A 25,198-nucleotide genomic window follows, 5' to 3' on the forward strand; every position below is an offset into this window, starting at 1 on the left:
TCATACATGTTGAGATCGAGTTTATCGACTTGATGAGGGAATGTCTTGACATTGGAGCCATTATAATGTATTAAATATATATATTTTAAAAATCGATTTCTCGATTTGATTTAAAATTAAATCATCTTAAAATGTAAATTCGAATGAATCGAAAAAATCGGAATAATCGCCCAGCTCTAATATCTTGAATAATTTTAAACTGCTCTTAATTTTCCTCTGTCCAAGTAAAGCTACCCAATCAGGCAGACATCCATCCAATCACCAACAATCCGTCTTAATAAAATCAGGGAAAGAAAGCTAAAAACAATTACACAGTTTAATAACAGAGCAATTTATCCCTTTACGTTATCTCCCAGTCATACAAAACCTATTTACAGAAGTAAGTCTGAGTAGACTAAATATTTACAAATGGAAATAAAACTCAGGAATTTATTGGGTTGAGTAGAAGTTCTCTCGATCGAGAAGTTACTACACAATCAGAGCAATCTGGACCAAAAGCCAACAAATATATATAATTTTGATTATTTATATAATTGCCTCCACAGTAAATATACTTTTAACAATATTAAACTTGTCATTTAAAAAAAAATAAAGAAATATCATGTTGATAATTGTGAGTTTTTTTGTGTTGACACATTGAAGTATGTCACTAAGAAATAAGCAAGCAAAAAAAAAAACATTGGCCCAACCGGGCCTTTACAAATAATCAATAGTGTTTAGCCCTGGATAAGTCTAAAGTTTCATTCAGAATGGTCTTAAAAGCGTCTTAAATTGTCTTAAATCCGACTTGATGAAACCTGCAGAAACCCCAAAGGACTGTGAATGTGCAAGAATTTTAGAAAAGCTTCAAGCATTAAGGCACAAGAAACTGTACAGTTTGTCACTTTTAATGAAGCCTAATGTTATAGACTTATTAAAATGATGAAGACCACAGTGTTATTCACATTTGCGAATTCAATTTCTGTACCTGAATACTAATAAGACTATAAAACACGGTTTATTTCCTTTCTATCTTTGCTCGAGATGATTGAAAGTTGTATTTTTTTTTAAAGCAAATGATTCAGTCAGAGAGTGTATGTGTGTTTCCCAGTGCTGGGTTGCAGCTGGAACCGCTTTGTAAAACATATGCTGGATAAGTTGGCGGTTCATTCTGCTGTGGTGACCCTTGATGAATAAATGGACTAAACCAAAGGAAAATTAATGAATGAAATAATTCAGTCCCCTTCAGATTCATCCCAATCAACCTAAATTAATGTTTTCTTTCCCATTAGAGCTACTAAAACACTCTGGTTAAATTGTGTTTATATCGCGCTATATATATATATATATATATATATAAAACTAAATATCCAGCCTGATCTCACCAGAAAACGTAAGTATTTTACGTTTTCTCAGTTTAGTGGCTAATTTGTATGAATAGGTACGAGTTCAGTCGTACGATTTTAAAAAGGAGGCGTGACACCTAACCCCACCCCTAAACCAAACCGTCATTGGGGGATGTGCAAATCGTAATCAATTGTACGGATTAGATCATACGAATTCATACGATTTAGCCACTGAATGAAAAAGTTACGAATTGCCGTGAGATTGTGTTGAAATATCACAATGTCAGGTTTTTCTATTATCGTATATTCAGATTAATCATGTTGAATTTCACAACCAGGGTGCTGCACATACAATTAAAGTTAAGGAATCAGAGTACACAACGTGTAAACTGTAATGTAAATATAACGGGTAATGCACAAATAAATAAATAAAATTAGCTGAGTGAGACTTGTGTGTTTGTAGATGTTTATGTGGAGGCTGATTTCATCTATTGCAGTATTGAGGTGTTCAGTTTTATTTCTTTATTAGAAACTTCTATATTTTTACACTCTAAAAAACAGTAAATAAATATATACAGTTGACGTCAGAATTATAAGCCAATTTTATTTATTTTTTTCCAAATGATGTTTAACAGATTCAATACATTTTCACAGTTTGTCTGATAATATTTCCTCTTCTGGAGAAAGTCTTATTGTTTTATTTTGACTAGAATAAAAGCAATTTTTACATTTTTAAACACCATTTTAAGCTCAATAGTATTAGCCCCTTTAAGCAATTTTTTTTAGATAGTCTACAGAATAAACCACTGATATACAATAACTTGCCTAATTACCCTAACCTTAACCTAATTACCCTAGTGAAGCCTTTGATTGTCACTTTAAGCTGTATAGAAGTGTCTTGAAGAATATCTAGTGTAATATTATTCACTGTCATCATGACAAAGTGGAAATAAATCAGTTATTAGAGATGAGTTATTAACACTATTATGATTAGAAATGTATGGAGTTTGCATGTTCTCCCAGCGTTGGCATGGGTTTCCTCTGGGTGCTCTGGTTTTTCCCACAGTCCAAACACATGCGGTGCAGGTGAATTGGGTCGGCTAAATTGTCCGTAGTGTTTGAGTGTCCTCTGACTTCAGCTGCTGTCAGTAATACACAAGATAAACATTCCTGTCGAGGTGTTTCAGTTGATGTATCTACGCTCCTGCGTTTTCTATTGTATTAGGTCGTTGTTGTAGTGAGGTAACTGATGTTTCCCTCGTGTGTTCTCTGTGCAGCGGATGCCAACCACAGGCTGAATCTCTTCTACCTCGCCAATGATGTCATTCAGAACTGCAAGAGGAAGAACGCCATCATTTACCGAACCGCCTTCGCTGAAGTGCTGCCAGACGCCGCCCTGCTGGTCAAGTAAGTGAAGCGTGTGTGTGTGTGTGTGTGTGTGTGTGTGTGTGTACTTGAGTGCTCCAGGATTGGCCTGCCCAGTCACCAGACTTCAACATTATTGAGCTGATGAAGGAGGAGGTGTTGAAGATGAACTCAAAGGATCTTGATGAACTCTGGGAGTCCTGCGAGACTGCTTTCTTTGCCATTGTTTTTCAGATGAACAAGTATATTCACTTGGCATGTTTCCTAAAGTATCTGCGAGTATATTATGGTATTTTTAAGCTTCAGAGTAGTCACATGTACCTGTAGTGCTGTTAACCTCCTGTCTGAAGTGGACCTCCGTTCTGCAACGCTCTCTGTGTGTTTACAGGGACGCTAAAGTCTGCAAGTCGGTGGAGAGGATCTTCAGTATTTGGCAGGAGAGGAACGTGTATCCTGAGGAGCTGATCTCCGAGCTGAAGGCCAATCTGCTGAAAAAGGAAAAGGTCAAAGAGAAAGTCAAGGAGAAGGAGAAGGTCAAAGAGAAGGAGAAGGAGAAAGAAAAAGCAAAGGAGAAAGTGAAAGAGCAGCCTCCTCCTGCTGGTCAGTTCCTCATCTCTACACTTACTTTCACTCACACATGACCTTTACTCAAAGCAGAACAACCCTTAAAATGTGAATAATGCAACCGAAACCAAACTGTTAACTGTATTGTTGTGGAGTGCCCTATTTTTAATGTAATCAGACAACATTCCTCCTTCAAAAAGAGTACAATTTAGATTTTTTTTATCTTCTATATTATTATTATTATTCATGTATTTTATCTTGTGTATTATTTATTGATGTTAATGACTTTTAATTGTTAAAATATTTGTATCATTTTAATTACCCTTTGCTCAGTATTTAGTTGTAGCCCACTTTTGATCTAAGGGTGCTCTGAATCGGGCTCAGGCGTGGTTCAGTTGGCCGGCCCTGGCCCGGTTGAAAGAGGTGTGCCAGAGCGCGGTTCACTTGGGCGGTACACTTATAGTGTGAGTGCAAAGCACGCCTCAGCCTAAAACTGAAGACGACACGTGAATTTAAAGGGTCTGAGATCTTTATAAAATGTGGTAAACTTGATCTTTTTTTTTTTTTGTTTCATATACATATGCAGAGAAGCTGATATAGCAATGAAGTCAAAAATTTGTCTCTCTCTCTCTGCACTTACAGTTTCAATGCTGGACAAGTGAAGGCATTGATAAACCTCAGCACATTGTAGAGTTTCTGCATTGCTTTATTACAATGTCTCGCGTAATCCTACAAAGTGTGTATCTCAGCAGAGGCTCATTGGGAATATGTGCCCAAGGCTACATTTTTGATGATCGTGAAATATGTGCTATGTCTTGCTGCATTTGGTGTATAAAATTAAAAATACGGAGTGGTATGATGCCACAACTTCCGTTCCTTTTTGCCCTATACTGTTGACCGATTACTGGATGGACTGCTTTTTCTGCATGATCAAAACTGCTGTAAAATAAGTCTTGTTTTGTTAAACATAACTTGGGATTTATTTAAAAAGGACAAAAATGTCATAATTTTGCCCACAATTGCATAAACATTGTGTCCAATACACATACCGGCTTTTTTGAATCCACATTTTTTTAATATGGATGTGTCTATGTTGTACAGTGAAATGCTAGTGTATTAAGTTACGTTTACCTCAGAAGTTGTTTGTCGGATAAAATAGAAAACACCATAAGAAAAAAAAAATCTGTATCACTTTAAATTCAGGGACATGTAGTTAATGTTACTTCATGCATTTACTAACATGAACAAACAATGAACAATGCATGTATTACACTATATATTCCTCTTTGTTAACGTTAATGCAGTTGTTGATTGATTGAGCATTGTTGGTTCATGAAAGTAAAAACAGTGCTGAACTAACATAAATACACGCCCCGTATTCTCACTTGCACTATATTACAGTATATTTGCAGAGAAATGTGTATGGGAACGAATATAAATGAAGAGTGCACACCTGAATAAATCCTGTAACTAAACCCTGCTAAATACTAGGGCTGCTCGATTATGGGAAAAATCACAATCACGATTATTTTGGTCATAATTGTAATCACGATTATTTAAAACGATTATCAGTTGAAGTCAAAATTATTGAATTTAGTATATGAATTTATTTTTATATATAAATATTTCCCAAATTATGTTTAACAGAGGTTTTTTTTACAGTATTTCCTATATTTTTGTCTTCTGAAAGGCTTGTTTTGTTTTAGCTAGAATAAAAGCAATTTTGAATATTTTGAAACCTATTTTAATAGCTCGATATTATTAGCCCCTTTAAGCAATATATATATATGTTTGATTGTGTGCAGAAGAAACTACTGTTATACAATGACTTGCCTAATTACCCTAATTAAGCCTTTAAATGTCACTTTAAGCTGAATATTAGTATCTTGAAAAACATCTAGTAAAATATAATGTGCTGTCATCATAGCAAAGATAAAAGAAATCAGTTATTAGAAATGAGTTATTAAATCTGTTATGTTTAAACTGTGCTATAAGCATCTTCACTGTATTTTTGATTTTATTATTGATTAATATTAAAAACAGTCGGCAGCAGCAGGAATACTGCACGCTGTCACTTTAAGAGTGCGGCTCTGATATGGTTTCTCTTTCAAGTGTGTTTTGAATCTAAGTTTGTTAGTTTATTACACAAGTGAGGGTTAATATGGATAATCACTAAACACCGCGCTCTGACACAAATGTGCATGCGCACGCAAACACACACACACGCTACCTGTCCGCTTTTAAAAATATGAATGATGCGCATCCTGTGCTGCAAAAGTTGCATTACAGCACACGCTTTTAGTCATTTTCACGTGGAACTGAGCTTTGCAGAGGCAAAGAGTTTCACACGTGTACAACTGGAAATGGGGCGGTACATGATGGAATAATCGTTTATCTCGATTAATGGTTTTTCATAATCGGTAAAATCCAAAATCGAAATCGGATTTTCGATTAATTGCACAGCCCTAGTAAATACCCAGAGTGACCAGATGATGATGAAAATATAATAACCGTTTTTTGTTTTTCACTCATTCCTGCAGCCCCGGTCAGCTCTAAAACTGCTCTGAAGTCTAAAATTGTGGCAGAGTTTGTGGTAAGTAATGATCTATATTTTGCTTTAGGAACTTGTCCTGCCTCTCTTGGTTGTCCAGCTTATTAAACTGACTGATTTAAACTGTTTTCTTTATGCTCTCTTCGTCAGCCGCATGATTTTGTCGAGCGTTTAACGTCGTATAAGCACGCTCTGGATGAGAGTGAATTGAGAGAGAAGCAGTTATCCGCTCTCAGATTGGATGTCTGCAGCAATGAAGCCCTCAAGAGGTTAAAAGGTAAACAAATCAAGTCGACTTGAGCTTTACTGTCATTTAATGTCATCCTGATACATGTGTGGACATGCAATAGAACCGAATATCATGTCTCGCGGTGCTACATAGAGAAACATACAGTGGGGAAAATAAGTAATGAACATGTCGCCATGTATCTTTCTCTGGCAATAATATTTTTCATGGGGCTGTTGACATGGAGTTGAAGGAGGTTTTGGTAAAAACTCAAACAATACAAACCTAAAACTAAAACAAAACAAATCTGAAAATGAGTTCAGTGGAATAACAGAAGGACTGCAGCTACAACTGAAATGTATTCAATACTTCATATAAAAGGCTTTTAAAGCTTAAAGACGGCTCTCGTATGGAGAATGAAGACTCGTGCATTGCTCAGGGGTGAGACTTCACTTCAACTGAAGTGGTTCTGTGGGTCTCGTCTATCAAATCTGAGCTTTATTCTGTATTCTCTATTGGATGCGGATCAGGTGATTGGCTGGGCCATTCTACAGCTTGATTTTTCTGTCTCTGAAAGCATCTGAGAGTCTTCTTGGCTGTGTTTTTGGACCATTGTGTTGCTGAAATGTCCACACTGGTCATCTTAATCTTCATCCTCTTGCTAATTTAAATGTTGGACTGAAGCAGATGATGTTCATTTAGGGTGCTTTCACACCTAGACTTTTGTTTGGGAACCTCTCTAGTTTGTTTGGCATATGTGAATTGAGCAAACGCGCTCGGATCCCCGCTAAAACAATCGGTCCGAGGTTGCCTTTATGAGGTGATCCCGGCTCGATTGAAACGAACTCTGGAGCAGATCTATGGTAGTGAGAAAGCGATACAATCCGAGCCCGGCTATATCACAGTGTTTTATGGATATGTAACAGGCATACGGCTTGAATTATGAGTAGGGCGGAAGGTCTTTCCAGACATCCTAAGTTTCGGAAGTCTCCCTGTGCATTTACGGTAGACTGCCGGATGCCCGCAAACAACTGATAATCTCCTGGAAATTTTGCGTCTCCCTCCTGGTCCTCAAATACGTCGCGCACCCTTCTCACCCCTCCACACCGCATCCCTCCTCGCTCTTCAGACACGTCGCACACACCCTGTCAAACACCACCAAACCACCACCCCACCTTGACAGCTGAGCAGGACTCTGCAAGATAAACCGTGAAAGTATGACCAATGTGAGGAGAGTTTACTCACACGTGACTTGTTTTAGCTAATTTGGTCCGTTTAGAAAGTTTGCTGTGTGAAAGCGAACCGCACCAAGAACACAGAGCAACACTGTAAACATTTTAATCCCCGTTTCAGAACAACTGAATCAATTCACAGGTGTGAAAGCAGCCTTACACTGCGGAAGGGCAAAGGGTTGCTCAAGAACTACTGAGAGATTTCTGCTGCTGTCTGGGCTTTCACTGTGGAACTACACCTCCCTGTCTTCATTTGTTCAGTACTTTTTTCTTGCATCATTTCGTTTTATTACACAGAACTTCATTTGTAAACTAGTTAGATTTGTTTTCTTGGTTGTTACCAGCATCCAGTGCAAATTTCAAGTCAACATCACCTTTAGAAATGTGTCTTCTGAGATAAATGGTGACGTGTTCAATACTTATTTCCCCTGCTGTAAGAGCGAACGTGCTGTAATCTAACGGCTGATGTGACAAAATCAAAACCTTGATTATCCTCTTCAGGCCCAAGCTCTTTTTTACATGCATTTTTTATTTCGCTTTGCTATTTGTGCTTATTAAAACCTACTTAAAATAAAAATCTAAGCATCATCTTTTGATATGATGTACTTTTAGAGAAAAATGATCTCCATAAATGTGGACTCGTGGTCCGAATCTACATAAAACACTTTTTCTTGACTGCATATTTAACATAGAAATTTTTTTTAAAACCAGTTTTGACTATCAGAGAGTAAAAACAAAGATTTTTCCAATTTTGGACAGTTATAAATAGTGCTTGGGACGTTTCATATGCTGCAAAACAGCTGCAGGATGACACTGTATGTCTGTAACAACATATAAAACATGCAAAGTGTTTTAAATAGCCAATGTGCTGTCCACGTTTCCTAGGAGGTTAATTGAACACTTTACCTTGATTTCAATTGTATTATTTTGGATGTAGTTACTTACTGGTGCATACAGACAGATGGAAGAGTGTGTTTTCTACAGCTGGATCAAATATTTCCTGAAACGACACTACAGAATTTCCTGACTAGACTCCCTTCTCTCTGCGTCTACAGATAAAGCGGGTGGGAATAAGTTCTCGAAGGACTTTGAGGAGGGAAGTACGAAGCTGCAGGAGTTTGTGACCTTCCTGGAGGGCCAGATGAAGGCAGGACCCCCTCTGCTGGAGGCTCTGGGAAATGCAGACATCTTCTATGAGATTCAGTACAAAGAGGTCAAAATCGTTGCCAATGTGAGTCAACTCTGATGCCTTCATTTTGGGAACAGCTCTTCTAGATTTTAGGAATGAAATTAAATGATTAAACCGAAACGTTTATATTATTTAATTTAATAATGTTAAATCACTAGCTAGTTTTCCATCCAAAGATGCAAACTAGACTTGCAAAACTGGAATAATGGCGAGTTGAATAATTGTGAATAAAGCAGGGATGGAGCAAAGAGAACAAAATCGCCACTTCCTGGCATCCTGGCGGCAAATATGTGAATGAAAAATCTAGTTTGCTGTGTTGGGATTCTCCACTGTAGTGTTTGTTTCTAAACTAATAAATGAGACAACAACAAAAAGCAATGAATGCGGTGGCTTTTGGAGGAGTGAGACGCTCTTTGCGAGGGCAGATACAAGCTCAAGACCGTTCTGGAGGAAATAATAATAGATGAAGAATAATATTGAAGCACTGCAATGACGGACTGACGGCTGAGGCCTTTCAAAATCAGCCACAATATTGCTTCTATCTATTGCTTTTATTTAAAACAAGCTTTAAATCAGCCTTTAGGCTTGATAATCAGGCTCACTCCTGTTGATGTCGTCAATCTGGCAACTTGCATGTGTTTTGAACCAGGAGTGCAATACCTAGTTCAACCACTGGGTGTCAAACTTGCATCTTTAAATTTGACTTGATGAAACTTGCGGAAACCCTTTTTAATACCGTATTCCAGTTTTGCGCATATCTTTGTATGGAAACACGGCTAATGTATGTCCCATATCCTTATAATGTGCTTCTCTGGAACATTCTTCCTGCAGGCGTATAAAGCGTTCGCCAACCGCGTCTGCAGCCTGAAGCGTAAACTGGACGCTCTGAAGGCGACGCTGCCCTGTCTGGAGGACTCCCCTCTCCCGTCTCCTTCTGCAGACGCCCCATCACCAAGTGGATCCGAGTCACCTTTTCAGAGCCAGACCGGAGATGGAGCTCAGCAGCAGAAGGACAACATAGATATTGAAGACATGGAGCTGTCTGAGGAGGAGGAAACGACAGGAGCTGCTGATGAGAAAAAGCAGAAGTTAAAGGGTTTGTTCACCCAAAATTGAAAATTCTGTTATTAATTATTTGGGCTGGGAATATTTAGGCACTTAACAATCTGGTCCGATTCTGAAAGTCAGGATCTACATATTTGTATATATTTTTTTTGTATATTTAATTTTTATTAATTGTTTAGGAGCGTATAAACATTAAAAACACACCCCAAATTATATTTATGAGCAATTCCATGAAAATGTCAACCTTGCCATGAAAAGAAAAATGTTTTCACCAAAATAGCGAAACCGTTTCTACATTTTTTGCACAGGCAAGTGTTTTACAGTAGTTTTAAAATACCTAAAAATGTCTCTGTCAATGTTTTTAAACTATTATATTTGATTTACCAAAGTCAAACAAATGGCAATTTCACATCCGTCACATCCATAACGAAAAAGTGTCACATCCATAACACAGCTTTTCCCTCAAAAATGCAAAAATGTCAAAATAAATTAAAATCAATCAGTTTTGTTCTATAAAGAGCCAACTCTTATCCTTTTGTTGAGCATTATTTATTTTGGGTTGTGCAGTTTAATTCACAGAATTTCTACGAAAAATGTTGTATACTGTAAACTTGCAGACTTTTTTTGTCACATCCATAACGCTTGTTTATTTTCCTCATTTAAAGTATAAAAATGTTCACAGATTAAATTTTTTTGATCCCATAACTCTATGGTTAGTTGTTTTGGAAAATATAAACAGATGATTCAATATAATGTTAACGTATACTTTCTCTGCGAATTTATGTTTTGAATTTTTACTGCAAATGTCACATCCATAACGCTGGAATCAGCCATATATATATATTTATATTTATATATTTATATATATATATATATATATATATATACACATATATATATATATATATATATATATATATATATATATATATATATATATATATATATATATATATATCAGGGCTCAACAATAAGGGCTGCCCGATGGCCCGGGGCCACTGTGAGAGATGCTCGGGACAGTAGAGAGAATTGTTACTGGCCAGATCGGGCCAGTGCTGCCTTGTCACTAAATTTTAATAGACGGCAACATGACCGCGACATTAAATTATGAGGCTAAAGGAAATGTCTGTTTCTTTGTGGAAACATTTAAATAGGTACAGCATGACGAAAAAAATGAAGGTGATGTTTTTCTTAGTTTGCCGTCACTTTTAAGTCAGCCACCTTTTGTTTTGCAATAAAATACGTGCACGTTTTCCATACTGCTATATTTTACTGCTAAATATTTTTCAAATATTTCAATTCTACAACTACTGACATTATTTTCATTCATTCATTTTCTTTTCGGTTTTGTCCCTTTATTAATCTGGGGTCGCCACAGTGGAATCAACCGCCTGACATTATTTCGTGAAACATTATTTAATATATGTGGCTAACTTTTTTATTTCTTTTATGGGGCCAGTGAAAATTTTGGCAGGGCAAGTAAAAATCTGAACCACTGGTCCAATCGGGCCAGTAGAAAAAATCCTTAGTGTTGAACCCTGAATATATATATTATCATAATAGTTTCAAAATCAACTCATTTCTAATTGCACATAATATTAGACTAGATATTCTTCAAGATACTAGTATTCAGCTTAAAGTGACATGTAAAGGCTTCACTAGGGTAATTAGGGTAAAGTTAGGGTAATTAGGCAAGTCATTGTATAACAGTGGTTTATTCTGGAGACAATCCAACACTAATATTGCTGAAGGGGCCAATAATATTGAGCTTAACATGACTTTAAAACAATTAAAAACTGCTTTTATTCTAGCCCAAATAAAACAAATAAGACTTTCTCCAGAAGAACAAATATTAGAGGAAATCCTTTGATAAATTCCTGAATCTGTTCAACATCATTTGGGAAATATTTCTGACTTCAGCAGTATGTGATGTGATATTAACTACCATTGTTGTCCCGTGTTTTCTAGTCGATGAGAAGAAAGAGAAGTCCAGTCTTCCATCAGCATCTAAGTCCACTAATGCTGCAATAAGTAAAAGCTCCCAGATCACTGCTGCTAAAGCACCGCAGAATTCATCCACTTCCACTAAGACTGTGTCTGTGACCTCAACCAGTCAGACACCTCCTGTAAACACTACACCCGTAAACACAGCCCCGGCACCAGCTTCGGCCCCGGGCCCCGCCGTCAGCCCCGCTCCCCTGCAGATGAACTTAGCCAATGTTGATCTGGGCAAAATTAGCTCCATTCTGAGCTCGCTGTCCAGCGCAATGAAGACCACTGGTGAGTTCGCCTTTCGTAGAATGTAATATACGAGTTGCAGATATCAGAATGCCAATACACACTAGAGCTGCTTTAATCACAGAAAAATCATAGTGGTGTTTGATCATGATCAATGTTATACGTTATTTGATCAATGACGATTATTTAAAATGATTGTTTTCAATTACTTGTGTTCCTATAAAAGCTAAGTAGTGAAAGCAAACAATGCTGTTACTTTAAGAGCTGCACGGATCTAATATACCATTACACATGCATTTTAATTCATGTTTAATTGAATGCTGTCTGATTATTTATTACATGATTGCATTGTATTTTAAGTTGGGAATCGTTTTGTTTCATGTAGCTCCAAATGTTTTTATAATCTAATTTTAAGGTGTGAGTCCCGTGTCTCGTCCTCCCCCTGCCACTCCGACTACACCATCCACCAATGCGTCTTCCTCCAAAGCTGCCCCTTCCACTCCCGGCAGCGCTCCCGCATCCAACCCTCTGGCCAACATTCTGTCCAAAGTCGACTTCTCACCAGAGAACATCCTTAACGTTCTCAGCAAAACACAGACTCATGGCTCCAACCTGCAGGGTAAGAAACATTCCCGGTGATTTCCAATAGAGCGGAGGCATAATATCATTCATGAAATTGAGATTTGCAAAAATCTAGCCTAGAGCGTCATCTGCTTTTACAATCTAGGCTAGAGTGCCGTTTTCTCTTAAATACAAGCCTAGAGCCCTGTCTTCTGTTTAAGACTAGCCTTGAGCACTGTCTACTGTTAAATACTAGCCTAGAGTGCCATGTTCAAAAGTAGCCTAGAGCACCGTCTGCTGTTAAAAACTAGTCTAGAGCATCATCTACTAGCCTAGAGCGTCATCTGCTGTTAAACACTAGCCTAGAGTGCCATCTACTGGCCTAGAGTGCCATGTTCAAAAGTAGCCTAGAGCACCGTCTGCACCGTTAAAAACAAGCCTAGAGCGCCAAATGATGTTTAAAACTAGAGTGCTGTTGGCTGTTAAAAACTAGCCTAGTGCGTCATCTGCGCTTAAAGCTAGCCTCAAGCGTCATCTGCTGTTAAGCACTAGCCTAGAGCGTCATCTGCGGTTAAAGCTAGCCTAGAGCATCATCTGCTGTTAAAAACTACCATAGAGCGTCATCTTCGGTTAAAGCTAGCCTAGAGCGTCATCTGCTGTTAAAACTAGCCTAGAGCGTCATCTGCTGTTAAAACTAGCCTAGAGCGTCATCTGCTGTTAAACACTAGCCTAGAGCGTCATCTGCTGTTAAACGATAAGATAGAGTGCCATCTACTGGCCCTAGAGCACCATCTGCTGTTAAATACTAGCCTAGAGCACCATCTGCGGTTAAAGCTAGCCTAGAGCATCATCTGCTGTTAAAAACTACCATAGAGCGTCATCTTCGGTTAAAGCTAGCCTAGAGCGTCATCTGCTGTTAAAACTAGCCTAGAGCGTCATCTGCTGTTAAAACTAGCCTAGAGCGTCATCTGCTGTTAAACACTAGCCTAGAGCGTCATCTGCTGTTAAACGATAAGATAGAGTGCCATCTACTGGCCCTAGAGCACCATCTGCTGTTAAATACTAGCCTAGAGCACCATCTGCTGTTAAAAACGACCATAGAGCGTCATCTTCGGTTAAAGCTAGCCTAGAGCATCATCTGCTGTTAAAACTAGCCTAGAGCATCATCTGCTGTTGAAACTATCCTAGAGCATCATCTGCTGTTAAACATTAGCCTAGAGTGCCATCTACTGGCCTAGAGCACCTTCTGCTGTTTAAAAGTAGCCTAGAGTACCGTCTGCTGTAAAACACTAGCTTAGAGCGCCATCTGCTGTTTAAAAGTAGCCTAGAATGCAGTCTGCTGTTAAAAACTAGCATAGAGCAACATCTGCTGTTAAATACTAGCCTAGAGCGCCATTTAAAACTAGCCTAGAGCACCATCTACTGTTAAATACTAGCCTAGAGCGTCATCTGCTGTTGAAACTATCCTAGAGTGTCATCTGCTGTTAAACACTAGCCTAGAGTAGTACTGGCCTAGAGCGCTGTCTGCTGTTAAATACTAGCCTAGAAGCACCTTCTCCTGTTTAAAAGTAGCCTAGAGTGCCGTGTGCTGTTAAACACTAGCTTAGAGCGCCATCTGCTGTTTAAAAGTAGCCTAGAATGTCATCTGCTGTTAAAAACTAGCCTAGAGCATCATCTACTGTTAAATACTAGCCTAGAGTGCCATCTGCTGTTTAAAACTAGCCTAGAGTGCCATCTGTTGTTAAATACTAGCCTAGAGTGCCATTTGCTGTTAAATACTAGCCTAGAGCAATGCTTGCTGTTAAATACTAGCCTAGAGCGCCATCTGCTGTTTAAAACTATCCTGGAGCATCTGATGATTATATTATGATATATGTGATTTTTAATAAATCTTGTGTTTTGCAGGTTTGTCTTCTCTCCTTTCGTCAGCTCGTTCAGGCACTCTCAGTTCCTCAGACGCAGCTCCATCTTCATCCTCATCCTCTTCCTCTGTTTCCACAACTCCAGCAACTTCCAGCACCAACACTCTAACAACAGCCAAGGCCCTGAAGCCAACAGGCAACAATTTTAAGCGGGAGAAAAGCAGAGAGTCGGAGAAGACAAAAGTCAAAGAAAAAGAACGAGAAAAGAAAGAAAAAGAGGCCGAAAGTGAGAGCGAAGCTGTGGCCTTACCCAGCTTGGAGTCAAAGATCAACAGTTTCCTCCAAGGCAATCCTGGGTTCGGTGCTTTAGGACTGGATCTGGACAGCAGTAGCCCTCTTATTGTCGGTGGGGAAAACATGGACGGCACTCCAGTCCGAGACGAAAGCGGGAGCACACCAACACAAGATGAAATCATGGACTCCCTCCATGTCTCCAATGAGCCAGAGCATAACCTTTCACCTACAGCCTACCACAGTGGAGACCCGTGGGATGCAGTGATCACTCCTCAGGACACACACAAAAACGAACGTAAAGATCGGGATTACCGCACAATACCACCTTCAAGACTCCCTGCCTCAAGTGTGAATAAATCAGTCAAGGCAAAAACCAAAGAAGAAGAAGTCCCCAAGAGAAAACCGGCAAGTGTGAACATTCCATCAACGGCGCAGGATCAGAAAAAAAAGGCAAAGATGGATGGAGATGGAGCGAAAAGTGCATCCTCCCGCAAGCCAGCCTTAGGATCTGAAGACGGGACGAAAGACAAAGAGAAGAAACCGACTGATAACGGAGAGCACTACCATCGCATCGAGACTGTGGTTTCATCATCCTCCAATGAAGGAGCGCCGATTGAAACTCTCGATTACAGCAACCGCATTCAGACCGTAGAAGGCATCCGATTGGTCGGCCGAGGCCTGAGAAGAGGAAGCAGCGCTAGTTCTAGAGCCAGCAGCACCTGGTATGAAGAAGAGGAGTTTATGGAGACCCAATCTCCACATCACGCCCATGAAAGTCCTGAAGAATTGGGATTAGTCCCACCTCTTCCTCCTCCTCCACCCCTTCCCGCTCATCTTCCACCCCCTTTACAGTACCCACCTCCACCCTACCTAAACGAAGACCCAACACGAGCCATTCCTCAGCTCCATCCTCCATTTTTTCCCCCTCCACTTCCACCGATCCCCCAAACCCCACCAACTCCTAGAGACTTTCCCAGCACCACTGTTATGGTTGGTGGAGTCCTCGTACCGATAGACAGAGTGTTACCTTACCAACCAGGCAACCTCCGTCCTGATGGTGTGAATGCACCAATTAGAGGAGGCAAACCCCCATCCCTGCTAGGTGAACCCCCGCGGCCGGGTACGGTGAAGGAGCAGTTCACATTGCTCCACTCTCCACCTCTGCACCGTCCAGGCACCCCTGGCGTTCCTCCACCCCTATTGGGTAGGATTAGAGAAGGCCCCAATTGCACCCCTCCGGTCACACCCACAGCTCCGCCCCCAACCTCAGAACCCCGCCCCCTTTTATCACTTCCCAACCGCCCACCAATAAACAACCCAAATCAAAGACATCGTCGCCCTTCTCCACCTCAATCCCACATCCACCCAAACCACTACCATACGTTCCGCTCTCCACAGTTCCCCCCCAGAGGCCCCGGTTCCCACAAACGTGAGCCTGTAGTTCCTGGAGCAAAGCGCTCCTCTGGTAATTTCGGCAGCGGGCCTTTCAACCCTTCCAAGAGACCATTCATGCCCCCTCGGTATTAGCATGTAGAAGCTAACAGAGCAATGTAAATACACATGCATCGACACCTCCGCAGGTCCTCAGGAGGTTTTCTGAAACCCTGAACTAGCCGGAGGAGAAACCAGATTGGCTAATCCGGAAACCTCCTTATGAAGGAAGCCAGAAGGTGGTTATTCTTTTCAGTGTGTGTGTGTGTAAGAGTGTGTGTGTGGATGAGTTGTAAGTAGATACGCTGACCATCTCTTTCCCTTCAGTAACTCTTTCCTACCCTACAACACTTACTCTCCAATGTTTCCCATGTAAATACTTGTTTCTGTTGTCGACAGGTTGCGGAGTGCTGTTTTCTGTCTGTTATCTAACCTCTGTTGCTCTCGAGCGTAGAGCCAGCAGAGTTCAACTTAATTTCTGAGTGATTAAATTATTGTGGTAGACGTTAACGCTGGGTAACGATGTTGTGATCTTAATGCTTCATTAAGCTAAAACTTTATCAGTCTTTATCAAGATGTGAAGACCTTGGCTCACACTGCGTACGATATATACTAAAAAAAAGCAAGCTATACGTAGTAGTTTTCAAGTGCTTATCAAGAGTTCCTTTGCGTTTTTTTTTTTCTTTTCTCCTTTTGGGATACAATAGAAATATTATTACGTGTATTCTGATTAATAAAAGCATTGTAACCAGAAGTATTATTGAAAGAAAGGAGACTTTTCTTTACAGGTGGGTCTCGTACTTTGTTCAAGAACGAATGGTTATTTCCTCATGGTATTCTGTTTGATAATGTAGTGATGTTTGCAGAGATGGGATACATCTCTCTCATTAGTTCACATTAGTTTTGAATATTTACATTTACTCATTGTATCTGAAATGTTTATTTTTCCACTAGTCACTTCTTTATCTCTATTAGAAATAATCTGTGAGTTAGCAGATTTCTGCATTTTGTGATCCATATTTTTATTATTCCCCATTTATTTATGCTTCTGAATTGCATAATGGGAGCTTGATCTGTCTTTCAACAACTTTTAACCCTGAAAAGTTTGAAAAAGTGACTTTTATTGTCATTTGTAATAGTCTGCAGTGCTATATTGTCTGGGTTGGTGTTGTATATTACGCTACAGAAACCTTAGTAGCCGGCAGCTAGCTTTCTGTAACTCTCATGCTGCGTACACACTAGACACAGAAGAAGCGTCAATGCAAAGACGTGAATAGACATCCTGCGGCGTGATGCACATGAATGAGGCGTGCGAAGTGATCATATTGTGCGATTGATGTGCTTTAATGCGCTTGAGTTTGAAAATCTGAACTTTAGCCGACATTCACACTGCTTTAACCAATCAGGAGCTTGCTCTTGCTCTGTTAGCCATTTAGCAACGAAGCTACAGTCACCGGGCAGACTGGAGCCCCACCCATGATGCGAATCCGCGTCTATTGCTCAGTGAATTTGACGTGCAAACGAAGCGGATTTGATGTGCCAATGCAGTGAGTAAACTCAATGTTCACATGACTATTTGTGTGCAAATAGCACAATTTATTCGCGTGTTTCGCGTATGGTGTGAACACAGCATCACATGGTCATCCACTGAAGCCAAGTAGGGCTGCGCCCGGTCAGTACTTGGATGGGAGACCACATGGGAAAACTAGGTTGCTGCTAGAAGTGGTGTTAGTGAGGCCACCTGCTGTCTGTGTGGGTCCTAATGCCCCCAGTATATTGATGAAGACTCTAAACTGCTCAGGGAGTACAGTCTTTCAGATAAGACAATAGGTGCATTCCAAATCGCATACTTATGCACTATTCTTCGCCATTTTGTAGTATAAAATGTGTAAGTAGTGTGTTCACTCTGAAAACTAAAAAAAAAAAACAATAATAATAATAAGTGCACTTTAATTAACTGGATGATGCACTTATTTAATCGGTAAAATGAAGTGTGGAATGATGGACACTCCACTCACTTAATGACCGCAGCTTTGCTTGCATAGTGGAAGGAGCGAAGCTATTGGGCGCACATGTTGGATAACTTTATTTATTTTCGATTGTGAAAGCAAAATTCATTTATGCTGTGTTCACACTAGACGTGGAACGTGCGGATAAATCGCTCTATTCATGCGTAAATAGCCGAAATTTTATGAAGAAAATAAGTGTTTATGTGCTTTACGAAGGCTGAAAAACAGCGTTGATACGTTTAGGGCCGTGTCTGAGTCCACTAGATCCTTTCAGTGATGCAACCAGCTCTTTGAGCTCATAAACTCCTCCAGACCTGAACCTGGATGATAGAGGCCATTCGCGCCGTGCCATTTACCCCAGTATGCAATTGGTGTCTATTCACGCGCTTGCATTGACTTAACATGTAAATCACTCGCGCTTGGCGCTCTTTCCGCGTCTGGTGTGAACACAGCATTACGAGAGTGATTATAGCGCCTCCTGATGGGGAATTTGTTTTTACTCATGGCTGGTATTATTTGGTAGTTTGGTCGTTTATTTCACTGATTTGGCAACCGTCAAACGTCATCAGAAAAACGGTGTCCTTAAAGTGTCCTTAACTACTATGTACTTACTGTGTTTATAATGTATTTGAGAACACTTGTGGTGCTCTTTAGTTGGGATAGAGGTTGGGTTATGGACAGGTTTGGTGGGTTTAAGGGTGGGTTAAGGTGTAAGGGATGGTCAACAGTGTATTTACAAGTGTAATTACAAAAGTTAGTTACAGATGTAATTATACACATGTATTTAATCAAGCATAAGTACACAGTAAATACATGCATTTACACAATAAGTACATTGTAACAAACTATTAAATCCTGTGTAAGTACATATTAGTTAAGGCCACTTAATATAAAGTGAGACCAGTAAATGTAAGTGTTCCATTTGGGACAACACTGCATACATATACTGTTGAGTGTGTTAGTGCATAAGTACATAGTGTATAGTGTGCCATTTGGGACGCAGCTGATAAACTGAGGTCCTGGCTCTTTGTGGTCATTAAAAATCCCAGGATGTCATTGGAGAAAGAGTAGGGGTTTAACCCCAGCATCCTGGCCAAATTTGCCCACTGGCCTCTGTCCATCCTCATATCATAATTGGCTTCTCCTCTCCACCAATCAGCTGGTGTGTGGTGTGCGCTATGGCGAAATTTAGCGGTTGTCGGCTCAGTGCCCCCCTCCCCCCATCGGAGTTGTTATTTAGCCTCAGCATGTTAGTGTTTCGTAACATCTAACTTTTACAAGTTGGGTCGTTAGCCTATTGTTTAACCTCCAACCTGGAGGACCAAAACATACACACACACACACACACACACACACTACGGACAATTTAGCTCAATAAAAGTCACTTTGTTAATCTGTAGAGTTGAATTTTCAACATCAAAAGTGGACAGAGCAGCTAATAAACACTTGTGAATGGTAAAACGCAGAAACTGTTCATTAACCGATATTTTTTTGACAGTGCATGATTTTAAAAGCAGCATTAGTTTATCCCTTTATGATGATGTAAATGTGTGAGCTGTGTCTGTTTTCTGCACCAGACTCACGGTCAGCATCACATGCATTGTTCTTAAAGCTCAATCAAACGGTGAATCCTTTCACAATGTAGATTCGCTGCTTTTCAGCAAAATGCTTGACGACTTCAGTGTGGAAACGACATGTACTCTGTTGTAGTTCTGTGTCAGAAAAGAAGTGAAAATGTTCCCATCAGTGCCGAACTGTTGAGGAGTGTGATCCAGTGTCTTCTTTCCCAGTGTTTAGCACAAGAAAGAGAAGCATTTACTTACTGAAAACTATTTCAAGGGCAGATCTGTTGCATGTTCTGAATGAATCAAAGGTGTAAATGTAGAGTTTTGCACGGGTTCGCTGCCCAATTCTGATGTAAACTCTGGATTCATGCAGACATTTAAAGGTACAGAGACAGTCTGGGTCAACTAATAAAAGCCATAATTCACTCAAGAAGGAAAATTATCATTAGTCACTCCACAAACTGTTCCAAACCTGTATAACTTTTTATAATTTTCTGAGTATACTACATATTTTTGGAGAACTATGCATTAGGGCTGGGCAATAGAACAAATTATAACTCGTTTCATATCCTGATAATGATATATATCATGATATAGGATCATTTCTGTAATTTAGATCAATTAGTAGTTCATATATAATGATCAAATGTAAAGGACTTTTTCTTTTATTAACATTTTTAAGTATATGAGTACATGCCAGTACAGGGACGCAGACAGAAAGGTGAATAAAAGCATCGTGAGAAAGTAGAATGATTATATTTTGCATTTTATTTAGCAATATTTTATATTAAACCTGTAATCATTAGTTTTTCAAAAATGTTTAATATGTTATTAATACTTTTATATGTTATTAATTATTTACTCTGAATAAGACTTAAACATTTGAGTATATGCATAATAATATGCATTGGGCTGGGCGATATGACAAAATTCATACGTCATCCCATATCTTGATAAACATATATATTGTGATGTAGTATTATTTCCGTAAATTTAATCGATTAATAGCTTTATATATATATATATATATATATATAGATGATTAATAACATATAAAACGTTTTTGAAAAACTAATGATTACAGGTTTAATATGAAATATTGCTAAATAACTTTCTCACAATGCTTTTATTCACCTTTCTGTCTGCGTCCCTGTACTGGCATGTAATATTGCACTAAAATAAATTATTAAACTGTATTACTGTAAACAGTGTATTTAGTGACCCCACAAAATAAACCATAGAGCATAATATGTGGAAATTATAGATGTTTTATTTTGTCCATACGATATATATCGTCATATTGCACAGCCTTAATATGCAAAGTTTTAAAGGAAATATGAAAGGCAGTCTTGTTTTGTCAAATCATACAGGTCTGAGATCAAGTAGATGATGAAATTTTCATTTTGGTGTGTAATTATCTCTTTAATTACAATTTAAATACAAAAAAACAACATAAAAGGCTTAAAGTACATCATTGTTCTGCAGCGTCTCACACAACAGATGCCATCATGACTTTTTCTGAAAGTTTTGTTTGCAATACAGGATGTTCTATTAGTTACTTAAAGGGTTATTTCACACAAAAATGAAAATTACATTATTTACTCTGCTTCATGTTGTTTTAAACCTTTGTTAATTTCCTCTGATGAACAGAAAAGAAGATATTTTGAAGAATGCTGGCACTAATTGATCTCCATAGTAGGCAAACACTTACTATGGAAGCCAATAAGTGCCAGCATTCTTCAAAATATCTTCTTTTGTGTTAAACAGAATGTCCTTTTCTTATTTTTGGGTGAACTAACCCTTTAAGACTTGTGTCCCTACAATAATGTCTGAACAGACAACATTTTCACCTTCAAGTTGCTTTTTATTCATTTATGTTTCTGCCATGTTCCCTTCCCAAATGACAAAATAGAGACACCATATCTCCACACCATGATTTAAGTGACATAATGTGATTGTTACAATGGGTTCTTGTATTTTAGCAGTGGCATAACAGCAGTTAAACCCAGCTTAACACACTGATTTTAAAATAATGTTACTGGTTCGCTCCATTAGACACTTAATAATTCACATTTTAAAGCAATAACTGATATTGTAAGTGCATCTGCAACCAAACAGTGTCAGCAGTGTTGTGTAATATCTTTAATTTCACTAATAATAATCAATGATTGTGTTCATATCTAAATCATCTTTACAAACTTGTTGAATTGGGCTTAGTAGTTCACTCTTTTCCACCCGTTTCAGATCATGCAAATATAAAACACTTAATTTACTGTGTAGTGTTTAGTGTTATTGATACTTAAAAGGAGCTTTTTATGCAGTATATCAGTTTTATAGCTGATAAATCATAATTTAAATTGAGATTTGTTAGCAATATGCGTAGTAAACATTAATAATCAAGTGTAAAACACATTCTGGGCCATTTAACGTTGGAGAAACGAGTCTGAATCCTTATATGATCAATTATATTGATCAAGGGCTCCTTTAGTAGACAACACTCAATAGTGAAGTGCATTAATTAGTCAGTTATACTCATATTACCGTGTTATATGCATTTTTACCTCGTCTTGAGTGTCCAGCAGATAATATAGGCTGTTGTTTTGAGTTCATGCATGTTTATTTTATTTACCCTGTATAAATGAAGACGTCACATCAGGCTGTTGGAGGCAGAAGTTTGTTTATATTCCCTCGTTTTGTTCCGTTCACTGTTGTCTTTAACTCCGCCTATTTGAGAGTGCAGTTTGTTTACATGGAGCAGCATCCGCTGCGTTTTATCTCTCACTGAAGTGTATTTACATACGCACTGAGTGGACGCAAGTGACGTACTACTGATTCGTCTTCTCATTGGTTGTTTCTCACATAAAGCCCGCCCTCCTCCGCTTCTCCTCAGCCAATCGGGTTTGCTGGTCTTTGGCGGTGTGATAGTTCCGGTAAAAAATGGCGGCCCGCTGAGAGAGGGCATCATTTGGTGTGATTATTAGTGGAAATTATGTAGTTCTGTCTCTAGTTAGGGATCGTGATAATGGTGATACCCGTGTTTTCGAGATGGCCTGTCCGGCTGGCGGCTGTGAGGGCGGCGGGGTGGAACTGCAGACACTACGGGAAGGTGTGTGTGTATGAGAGAGAGTCAGTTACTCATTCAGTCATGTCAGTGATGTTGGTGACACATTGACTAGAGTTAGATTAGCATCTGTGTGTGTTTGCACCTACAGTAAAACTGAAATTATGAAATAGTATTATTATGAATACATGTATTAATAATCTGTATAAATATCTAAATACTGTTGTGAAAAGGTCTGTATGGGTGTAATAATGTGATAGCAAAGAACACCAAGTATTAGTATTATTTTTGTATTTATTTTTATTTAAAGTTTTGCGTTTGTGAAAAACTGAAATTGTAAATCTATTAAGCACATCAATATTTAATGATTTAAAAAAAAAAAACGAATTAAACTTTTTCTGCTGATTTTCAAAGAAATAGTTTTACCAAAAAGTCTCATCCACTTGTACTAAACCTCTTTGACTTGTTTTTTTTTGTTGTTGCTGATAATAGGAATATATATATATATATATATATATATATATATATATATATATATATATATATATGTGTGTGTGTGTGTGTGTGTGTGTGTGTGTGTGTGTGTGTGTGTGTGTGTGTGTGTGTGTGTATATATATATATATATATATATGAGCAATTCCATGCAAATGTCAACTTTGCCATGAAAAATTATTAAGTTTTCACCAAAATAGAGTAACCATATCTACATTTTTTGTGTCAGCAAGTGTTTTACAGCACTCTAAAAATACTCATAAATGTATCTGTCAGTGTTTCAAACTATTATATTTAATTTGCCAAAATCACACAAGTGGCAATTTCACAGCTGTCACATCCATAACAAAAAAGTGTCACATTCATAACGACACTTTTTCCACATACCTGCAAAAATGTCAAATAAAATAAAATCAATAATTTTAATTATATAGTGAGGCGACTTATATATGTTTGATTAGCATTGTTTCTTTTGTGTTGTGCAGTTTAACTGAAAGAATTTCTACAAAGTCTGTTGTAGACAGTAAACTCGCAGACTTTTTTTGTCACATCCATAACGCATGTACATTTTTCTCATTTAAAATATAAAAAGTGTTTACAGATTGATATTTTTCTGATCCCATAACTCTGTGGCGAGTTGTTTTGAAAAATATAAACTGATTTTTCGATATAATGTTAACGTATACTTTCTATATGAATTCATGTTTTGAGTTTTCACTGCAAATGTCACATCCATAATGCTGGAATTGCTCATATATATATATATATATATATATATATATATATATATATATATATATATATATATATATATATATATATATATAATATGAATTAAATATTTTAAAGAAAGATTGGTACCCATTGACTTGCATTATTTTGGTTTTCCCCCTTTGCTATTTTTCTATGGATATCAGTGGTTTTTGGTTACCAACTTTGTTTTGTTTTTCACCATTATTATTAGTAGTAAGTATGTTATTGTGATTCACATGTACGTATACACAGAATGAAATTTCGTAGCATAGGCTCTACAGTTCCAATAGAAATAACCCTAAACAATAAGTAGTATAATATATTCATCCATTCATTTTCTGTTCGACTTAGTCCCTTTATTAATCTTGGGTTGCCACAGCGGAATGAACCGCCAATTTATCCAGCACGTTTCACGCAGCGGATGCCACTTCAGCCGCAGCCCATCACTGGGAAACACCAATACACTCTCATTCACACTCATGCACTACGGATAATTTTAGCTTACCTAATTCCCCTATAGCGCATGTTTTGGACTTGAACACTGGGAGAACATGCAAACTCCACACAGAATTGCCAACTGATTTAGCCGAGACTCGAACCAGCGACCTTCTTGCTGTGGGGTGACAGCACTACCTACTGCGCCACCGCATCGCCCTTAGTATAATATATGTAACAAAAAAAATCCTATACATAGCAGCTGACTGACGGTCCTCATCGTCAGGCGGATCGACAGTGCAAAACACAATAGTGCATACAAGTTGTAAAGTAAAAAAAAAAAATATATATATATATATATATATATACACACTTTGTGACCCTTTAAGAGTTTAACAGTCTGATGGCCATTGGCAGAAAGCTTCTTTAGAACTTGACTGTTCTGCATTAAAAAAAAATGTGTATGTATTATTATTTGGTTGAAGTATTCCATTAAGCACAGGTAAGGCAAGTTTATTTATAACACATTTCATACACAGTGGCTATTCAAAGTGCTTTACATAAACAGGAGTAAAAGAGACAAGTGTAAGAAAATAAAAATAAAAAATAAAACCGATCATAAAATAATGAAAACGAAGAGAAAGACATAATAGTGCAAAAACAAACAAACATTTGACTTAAAGAAACTTACGCTTAGGGCATATAATGTCCACATTTAAACCACAGCCATATCACCCTGTAACCTGAGACCGCTTACTCTCTAAAGCTAAGCAGGGCTGAGCCTGGTCAGTACCTGGATGGGAGACCACTTGGGAAAAACTAGGTTGCTGTTGGAAGTGGTGTTAAAGAGGCGAGCAGGGGGCGCTCATCCTGCGATCTGTGTGAGTCTTAATGCCCCAGTATAGTGAAGGGGACTGTCAGTGAGCGGCGTCTTTCGGATGAGACATTAAACCGAGGTCCTGACTCTCTGTGCTCATTA

The 25,198-nt window shown here is 38.4% G+C and overlaps 2 protein-coding genes and 1 long non-coding RNA gene across 9 annotated transcripts in view; 2 read left to right on the forward strand and 1 right to left on the reverse strand.

The window, feature by feature from the left end:
* Window positions 1–16,142, forward strand: part of rprd2b (regulation of nuclear pre-mRNA domain containing 2b) — a 28,563-nt gene extending 12,421 nt beyond the window's left edge. Inside the window, exons 2-10 of one of the 2 annotated variants that reach the window (XR_015510738.1) lie at window positions 2,603–2,732; window positions 3,079–3,290; window positions 5,795–5,847; window positions 5,956–6,082; window positions 8,319–8,494; window positions 9,284–9,548; window positions 11,486–11,797; window positions 12,171–13,080; window positions 13,337–14,850. Coding sequence is in view for 1 of the 2 variants with exons in the window: in XM_087286376.1 (XP_087142502.1) it covers window positions 2,603–2,732; window positions 3,079–3,290; window positions 5,795–5,847; window positions 5,956–6,082; window positions 8,319–8,494; window positions 9,284–9,548; window positions 11,486–11,797; window positions 12,171–12,374; window positions 14,222–15,999 (3,257 nt within the window). In the remaining variant the exon portion in view is untranslated. Of the gene's footprint in view, window positions 1–2,602; window positions 2,733–3,078; window positions 3,291–5,794; window positions 5,848–5,955; window positions 6,083–8,318; window positions 8,495–9,283; window positions 9,549–11,485; window positions 11,798–12,170; window positions 13,081–13,336 lie in introns of both variants that reach the window. The other variant, XM_087286376.1, reaches the window with a different exon arrangement.
* On the reverse strand, window positions 1,919–22,224 carry LOC141378129 (uncharacterized). Its single transcript, XR_015510763.1, has 3 exons — window positions 22,107–22,224; window positions 8,209–9,521; window positions 1,919–3,178 (listed from the first exon to the last, which is right to left on the reverse strand). It is a non-coding gene; the product is annotated as an uncharacterized LOC141378129 (long non-coding RNA).
* tars2 (threonyl-tRNA synthetase 2, mitochondrial) overlaps window positions 14,588–25,198 on the forward strand; it is a 31,704-nt gene continuing 21,093 nt past the window's right edge. For 4 of the 6 annotated variants that reach the window (XR_015510758.1, XR_015510757.1, XM_087286379.1 and 1 more), the window contains exon 1: window positions 22,390–22,583. Coding sequence is in view for 2 of the 6 variants with exons in the window: in XM_087286379.1 (XP_087142505.1) it covers window positions 22,500–22,583 (84 nt within the window). In the remaining 4 variants the exon portion in view is untranslated. Of the gene's footprint in view, window positions 16,143–22,389; window positions 22,584–25,198 lie in introns of those variants that run through there. The other 2 variants (XM_087286380.1, XM_087286381.1) reach the window with 2 other exon arrangements.

The sequence above is a fragment of the Danio rerio genome, chromosome 16 (genome assembly GCF_052040795.2).
Source record: "Danio rerio strain M-AB ecotype USA chromosome 16, GRCz13ab, whole genome shotgun sequence".
NCBI lineage: Eukaryota > Metazoa > Chordata > Actinopteri > Cypriniformes > Danionidae > Danio > Danio rerio.